This window comes from Nicotiana sylvestris, chromosome 1 (genome assembly GCF_000393655.2).
Source record: "Nicotiana sylvestris chromosome 1, ASM39365v2, whole genome shotgun sequence".
NCBI classification, from domain to species: domain Eukaryota; kingdom Viridiplantae; phylum Streptophyta; class Magnoliopsida; order Solanales; family Solanaceae; genus Nicotiana; species Nicotiana sylvestris.
The window spans coordinates 103,617,057-103,625,357 of record NC_091057.1 but is presented as its reverse complement, the minus strand read 5'-3'; the positions used below and the strand labels follow the sequence as shown (position 1 = coordinate 103,625,357).

Below are 8,301 nucleotides of genomic sequence, written 5' to 3'. Positions count from 1 at the left end.
GTGTAGGTAAAAAGGAGGTATGACAATCCTGAGAACTCTACGGGGCACGCTGTGGCTGAGAAGTCTGTGGAGGTGCACCCCTCTCAAGTCTGGGGCAATCCCTGACCATATGGCATGTGTCACCACACTCAAAATAAGCTCTGGGAGGACGTGGTGGCTGTAACTGGCTCGGGCCAGGTCTGCTGGACTGACCTCTGAAAGCACCCTACGTAAGAGGCGCGCTAGATACTGGTGGTGCATAATAAGGCTCTTGAAATCTAGGAGGAGCTGGAGCACTGCTGGCTGCTGGAAGAGCTGAATGAACAAGGTGACTCATATAACCCCTACCATGACGACCTGTAACTGGGGTACGAGCACCAGAATAATGGCTCGACTCTCGAGACCTCTTGGCCTTCATCTCCTCTATATCCCTAGCATGCATACCCTCGATCCTTCTAGCAATTCTCACCACCTACTAATAAGAGATGTCCATCTCCAACTCACGAGCCATGCTAGAACTGATGCTGGGAATGAGCCCCTCAATAAACCGACAAACCCTCTTGCGAACGGTGGAAACTAAGGCTGGTGCATGCCTAGACAATCTAGTGTAACGGATAGCATACTCTGAAACAGTCATAGCACCCTGGCACAAATGCTCAAACTCAGCGCACCACACGTCCCTGAGGCTCTGAGGAACAAACTCTCTCAGGAACAGCTCTGAGAACTCAATCCAAGTCAGTGAAGCAGCCTTGTCTGGACTGTCTAACTCATAGGTGCGCCACAACTCATAGGTGGCTCCCCGAAGCTGGAAAGCAGTGAAGGAAACCCTGCTCGATCTTGATATACCCATAGTGCAAAGGATATAGTGGCACTCCTCCAGAAATCCCAAGGCATCATCTGATGCTAGTCCACTGAATACCGGAGGATCATATTTCTTGAACCTCTCAAGTCTCCACTGCTCATCCTCTGAAGCAGCTGCCCCGTCCTCGGGTTGAACTGGCACTGCAGGCAGTGCTGGAATGATCTCTAGGACCTGCTCAACATGCACTCGCTGCTCAGGAGTACGGGCGGCGGGAGTCTGTGCTCCTCCCCCGGCCTGGGATGTGGCTGCAACAAGGGGAAGAAGCCCTGCCTGAGCTAAAGTGGTGTACATACTCATGAACTGTGCCAGAGTCTCCTGGAGAGCTGGAGTGGTAGTAGCAGTAGGCGTGTCAGTTGCCTGGACTCCGGCTGGATCCGCTGGTGGTACCTCGGCGGTAGCTCGCGCAGGTGCTCTGACTGCACTACGTGCGCGTCCTCGGCCTCTACCCCGGCCCCGACCTCTGACGGCTGTAGTAGGGGGCGCGGGTGCCTGATCATCTTGGGTAACACGTGTCCTCACCATCTGTGAGAGAATAGAAGGCAGAAGTTTAGAATTGTGAGGTCAAAAATATCGCACGACAAGGAAATCAAATTAAGAAGGAATTTTCCTAACAGTTACATAGTCTCTCGTAGATAAGTACAGACGTCTCCGTACCGATCAGCGAGACTATAATAAACCGGCTTGTGATCCATGACTCCTATGAACCTAGAGCTTTGATACCAACTTGTCACGACCCTGGTTCGCCCTCCGTGAACCATCGTGACGGCACCTAGTCTCTACAACTAGGTAAGCCTAACTTTGCGGAAGATAACCAAACTTGCGGAAGTAAAACAATTTAAAAATAGAAATAAAGCAATAACAGTGTGTAAATGTGCCGCTCGGCATACACCATGTTTAACTCTAAAAACCAAAAATAAATCCAAGACCCCGAAACTCATGAATCACAAGCTAAGAAAAAACAATACTACATGGCTCTAACTCTGGAATTTCTAATAAAGAACAAAGATGTACATAAGGGCTAAAAACTAAATGCAGGAATAGAAAGGGACTCCTTGGTCTGCGGACGCGACAGATATACCTCGGAGTCTCTAAGCAGTCGCCTCCCTCAAGGATAGTAGTCCTGATCAGCGATACCTGGATCTGCATATGAAAAACATGCATAGAAGGGGCATGTTTACACCACAACGGTACTCAGTAAGTGCCAAGCCTAACCTCGGTTGGGTAGTGATGAGGAAGGTCAGGGCCCTACTGAGATTAAATAAATATAAAGGTTGACAGTATAGAACAGAACAGTATAAATGAGTACAACAGTAAAACAACACAAGGTGAACAGAACAACGACAACTATATAGAACCAGGTAAACATGGAAAGGGAACACAACTCAGCACCGATAGTAACAATCGGGGATCTCCCAAGATACCATCCTGTAGTCCCATCTTTACATATCCAGTGGATCTCTCGGGATACTGTCCCGTAGTCCATCATATATATATATATATATATATATATATATTCGAAGGATCTCTTGGGATACCGTCCCGTAGTCCAACTCATAGTGCGCGGGGATCTACTGGAATCCCGTTCCGTAGTCCTAAATATAAATACCCAGTACTGGGGAAATATACCGGGTATATTCCTGTAGTTCCATATAACTGTGCAGGGGGATCTACCGAGAATCTAACCCATAGTCCCAAAAGTAAATATACAGGGGGATCTATCGGAAATCTAACCCGTAGTCCCAAAGTAAATGTGCAGGGGGATCTACCGGGAATCTAACCCGTAGTCCCAAAGTAAACAGATAAGGGGGAGCTACCGGAATCCCACATCCGTAGTCCCAATGTAAATACGCAGAAACAACAAGAATATATTCAGAAATGAAATTTTATATCAAGGAAACAAGTAATTCTAGCCTAATATGCTTCACGTAGTGCAATCAAGGCAATTTAAGCAAATAGGCAATTCAAGTCAACTAAACATGCTTTCTAACTAACAACATGCTAAATTTTGCAAGTATAATAAAGCAGGAAAGGAATCATGCTAATAAATACTTTAAGAAAATCGGATTTCCAACAATTTGCACAAGTACGCGCCCGCCACCTCACCCATAAGGCAATTCAATTACCAAACATACCAATCCTAAGGGGAAGGTCCCTCACACAAGGTTAGACAAGCCACTTACCTCGAACCGGCTCAAAATCAACTAGAAACCACGCTTTTGCCATGAGTATCCGGCTCCAAATGGCCCAAATCTATTCAATTCCATTTCATAATATAAATAATACTTCAAGAAGCTGATTCTACAATAAAATTCTAAGCTAATACGCGAATTATGTAAAATGACTAAAATGCCCCTCGAGCCCACGTCTCGGAATCAGATGAAATTTATATTTCCAGAAACCTCGTACTCTCACGAGTCCAACCATACTAAAATCAAATCTGATGTCAAATGCCCCATCAAAACCCAATAATTAGGCCTAAGAAGTGTTATCAATTTTTCATTCAAAATCCGAAATTAAAGGAGGAATTCATGCTTAGATTAGTGGGTTACAAGCAAAAAGGAGTTTAGAATCATTACCCAATCGATATCTCTGAAAATCCCTCAAAATCTCGCTCAACTCCGAGCTTCCAAGCTTAAGTTTTGATAAATATGGCTAAACCCTCGATTTTGAAATCTTATATCTGCCCAGGTGTATTATACATCGCGATCGCGAAAGAAGGCCTGCGATCGCGAAAGAAGGCCTGCGATCGCGAAGAGTAAAAATGAAGGCTCCAGGAAATGGCCTACGCGAACGCGACAGGAGGCACGCGATCGCTAAGAGGAAGAGATGGCCTTACACGATTGCGGTTGAGGACACGCGAACACGAAGAAGAAATTGGGCCACTGAGCCACCGGCTAAGTTTCTACTACGCGAATGCGAAGGGGCAGCTGCGAACGCGAAAGAGGAATGAGGGAGTGCTATGCGATCGCAAGTCAAGTGATGCGATCGCGAAGAAGGAATTGGGCCCCATCCGGAATTACACTATGCGATCGTGATGAAGAAAAGTCTGCAACACCTGAACCTGAATTTCTGCAACTTTTTAACAACTCAAAATGACCCATTGAGTATCCGAAACACACCCGAGGCCCCCAGTACCTCAACCAAACCTATGAACAAATCCCATAACATCATTTAAACTTGTTCCAACCTTCGGAACCAAATAAACAACATCAAAACACCTATTTTTTATCGAATTCAAGCCTAAAAATTCCAAAAATTCTAAAAACACATTTTCGATAAAAAAGTCTACCAAATCTCATCCGAAAGACCTGAAACTTTGCATGCACACCCAAAATGACATAACGGAACTACTGCAACTCTCTGAATTCTATTCCGACCCTCGGATCTAAATCTCACTATCGAATCGGAAACTTCCAAAATTTCAACTTTCAGCATTTCAAGCCTAAATTAGCTATGGACCTCCAAAACACATTCCGAACACGCTCCTAACCCCAAAATCACCCAACGGAGCTAACAGAACCATTGGATTTACATTCCGAGGCCGTCTTCATACTGTTCTAACTACGGTTTATTTTCCAACACTTAAGCTTTCATTTGGGGACTAAGTGTCCCAAATCTCTCCGAAACTCAAAACCGAACATCCCGACAAAACAAATTAGCAGAAATAAACTTGGGGAATGCAGTTAATAGGGGATCGGGGCGTTAATTCTTAAGATGACCGGCCGGGTCATCACACACATTTCCTTCGATGTTTCCCAGGTACAACGCTCTCTTTTTGCAGTACTCTCGTTACAATGTACAGAACTTTCCAATCTAGAGCCAATTTTCCTTTAGTTATTCCGATTCTTTGTTTTATGTCCTTAACTTATCTTTATTGCATTCTCACTCTTGATTCATTATTTCAAAGTCTAATAGTATTTTAGGATCTGGGCATGAAGTCCGCAAGCATGTCATGTCAATAAAATCTGCATTTAATCAGAAATAAAATAAAGAATAAGAAAAGTGACAAAGTCAAGAAAAGAGACATGGACGATGAAATATTGATTTCATTATTTGAATTTTAAAGATAGAAAGGTGTACATTGGAAAGCAAGAAAATAAAAGTAAAACATCCGGATTACACCTTGAAATAATCCAGACGGTATACTCCTGTCTGATAAGGAACTTTCAGGTTTGGTGTCATTTTTGGCTTTTCTTCTATCTCAGCAACGACTGCAATGACCTTCAGTACCGGATCAACTTTCTCATCTTCACAAATCATTCCGACTGCTGGCCCATTGGTGTGAGTAGGCAGAAGATTTTTCACTATATTAGGGGCCTCCTCATCCCTAAGCACTACTGTCTTGACCTTGATCAGGTATTCCACTGCTCTTTTAATAGTCCAACATTCTTATATATCATGTTCCACTGCTCTAGAGTGGTATTCAGATCTAGTATTAGCGCAATGCGAGGGGGACTCGGGGTTTGGCCGTTCGGGGCCACAGGCTGCAACAGACCTAGCATGGCTAGCTTTGGAATAAGCTCGAGTATGATTCACCAATATGGGTAAACTAATTCCTTCTGAGAGGCTCTCTTAGTCGAGGATTGTATTGGGGATCATTTCGTTAGGGAGTATATGGAGCTTGGTAGGAACGAGCATTTCTGGGAGGTAGAGTTCGATTTTGTGTATAGTATTGTGGCCGTGTGTAAGATTGCGCGTTCATCACCATATAGGGAGGCAGTGCCACGGCATAAGCCGCATCTCGATGGGGATTGTAGTGTTGTGGGACCTTAGGAAGCATATACGATTAGTTGAATGCCCTGCGGGCCCCCTTCGAGCTCGAAGTCATCATGCTCCCTCTTTTCTCCAGTTTCTATTCGTCAAACCCCTAGAACCATTCAGAACGGCCTGTGATGTGTCTTTAAAGTCAGCATGACTCAAGATTCGGCCCGTTTTAACCCATTTTTACCATATCCCCAATTTGATAGCCTTAGAGAACGACTTACCCATACCAGAGTTCATATTCTGGAAGTAATGAGCCTCTTGGGCCTGTAGGAAGATTGCAACCATTTCTGCTTCGTCCATTAGAGGCTTTACCCTGGTAGCTTGATCATGCCGTTTGACAACATATTCACGGAACTGGCGGACAAAATCTCGAACCAAATCATCCCACACATGCCAATAGGTAATTTCTTGATCCATATACCATCCAGAAGTGATTCCCGCCAGACTTTCTCTGAAATAAGCCATTAGAAGTTCTTCTTTTCCACTCGCACCTCTCATCTAGTTGCAATATCTTTTTAAATGAGCGATCAGGTCTCCATGCCCATCGTATTTTTCAAATTTTGGCATCTTGAAGTCGGCTGGAAGATAGAAATTTGGAAACTTGCATAAGTCCGAATATGAGACACTTTTTTTGGCCACTTAGGCCTTGCATGTTCTTCCTGCTCTGTTCCGAGCATTTCATCTTCCGAGCCATTTCCTCTTGCTCGGGATTCCTAACAACCTTTTCTTGGTCCACCGAGAAGTCATATTGCGGTGGTTGAGTAAATGAGTATGGTGTCACATATATTATTTCTGGTTGAAATTGTGGACCCTGAAAGGTGAACATTAGAGTTTCAACATACGGCCATGGTATAGTTGGTTGTGCTATGGTGCAGACTAGTGCTGCAGAGAACATTGATGGAGATGCCTTTGAAATCGGCGACTGGGGGCGAACCACTAAAGGCACTTTGGGACTGTTAAACGACATTGGAGGGTATCCGCATGGGATGAACGAATTGGGCACAGAGGCATTGGTAGCCTCACCTGACCTGGGGATTAACTCAGAGAGCCCAGGGATTGCACTTGGTGGTTTCCTACCATTAGAACAAGCGTCCCACATTTCCATCATATGAAGATGCAATATCCTAGTCTCTTCAGCAACTGCTGATTCTGGTTGTGGAATAGACGATGCCGGGCTATCCTGAGGATCGATAATTGGTAGATGACTGTCATAGGCCATAGGAACCTTGCCTTTAGATATTGTGAAGTATGGATGAGAAACCAAATTACCAACAAAACCAACCACCTGAACAGAACCTGGCAAATTTTCACACACCATAACTTTTTCAGTTTTGAGACATTTAACATATTGGAAATCGCACGTTGGGATACAATGCACCTAATAGTTAAACGCTTCCACCGTGTGTTCGAACTATTGCGTATTTCAACTCGGCCATTAAATGTCCCTTTTCACTCTTTGCCTCTTTTCTTTCATTTCCACTATCTTTTTTTTTTTTTTTTGGATCTTTCACATCTTGATTTTCTTCTTTTTGTTGTTTTCGCTCTTTGTTTTTCTCTGTTATTTTTTGTCACTCGTTTTCTTTCTTTTTTCACTCGATTTTTTTCTTTCTTTCTTTTTTCGATTTATTTTTCACTCAAATTGTTTATGCATATGATCGAATCCGATGAGAATTGCCTATGTATTATGATGCCGCATGAATCAGATCATTACACAATTCAGGAAATAAATGGCTCCTAATCATGGAAAAATAATTTGGATTTTAGGTTTTGAAATTTTTTCGAAAGAAAGACTTCTAAAAATTCTTTTTCATTTGTTTTGAACTTTGGTAATTTCAAAAGTAAAAAAGAAAATATTTTTGTTTGAATTTTTATTCGTTTTTCCTTTTCTAAAGAAGTAAGAAAATATTTTAGGATTTTGAATATTGCCTTTGAATTTTCGAAAGATGGGCTTGTAAGAAAATATTTCAGATTTCTGAGTTTTTTTTAAGTTTACGAAAGTACTTCTAAATAAAAGCGAAAATATTTTTGAACTTCAATTTTTAATTTTTATGACATTTACGAAAGAAAGACTTCCAAAGAAAAAAAGAATATTTTTGGATTTTTATTTCTGATTTTTTTTTTTGAAAAAATACATCAAAATAAAGGAAACCCGTATTTTGGATTTTGATTTTTGATGTATTTCTATTTTTTTCATATGAAAGACTTCGAAAAGAGGAAAATAATTTTTGGGTTTAAAATCCTTTTTTTTTAATTTTATAAGGAAAGACTTCTAAAAAAGGAATTAAAGAAAAATATTTTTTGATTTTTATAAATTAGGAGTGGAACTGATGAGGTCACATCCGGTGAGAATCAGACCCGCGTGGTTCGATAAGTTTTGACGGAACAGGGAAACATGGCACATGAGATTTTTGGCTCATTTTGAGATGACCTTTTCTTTTTTTCTTTTTCAAAATTTCGGTAGAGTTTCGGATTTTTTCCAAAATCGGAGATTTTTGGTAACCGAATGAATTTTCTTTCCCCTACCTCTCACTCCTGCTTTTTTTTTAATCAATTTTCTGTTCTTATTCTAAAATCCAGCCAACATGCAAACCAGATCAAACAAAATGCACAAGTAACACGTAGGATGCATCATGATGGTCTTTTGTTTTTGGGTAAATCTATCCTAGATGAACCCAACCCCTATGTTGAGTCCCCAA

At 42.0% G+C, this 8,301-nt stretch overlaps 1 protein-coding gene across 1 annotated transcript; it reads right to left on the bottom strand.

Moving 5' to 3' along the window:
• Positions 1-454: 454 nt before the first annotated feature.
• Positions 455-1,132, bottom strand: LOC138872661 (uncharacterized). Its single transcript, XM_070151038.1, has one exon. It carries the CDS (start codon positions 1,130-1,132, stop codon positions 455-457), a length of 678 nt encoding a protein of 225 aa, XP_070007139.1.
• Positions 1,133-8,301: the final 7,169 nt, after the last annotated feature.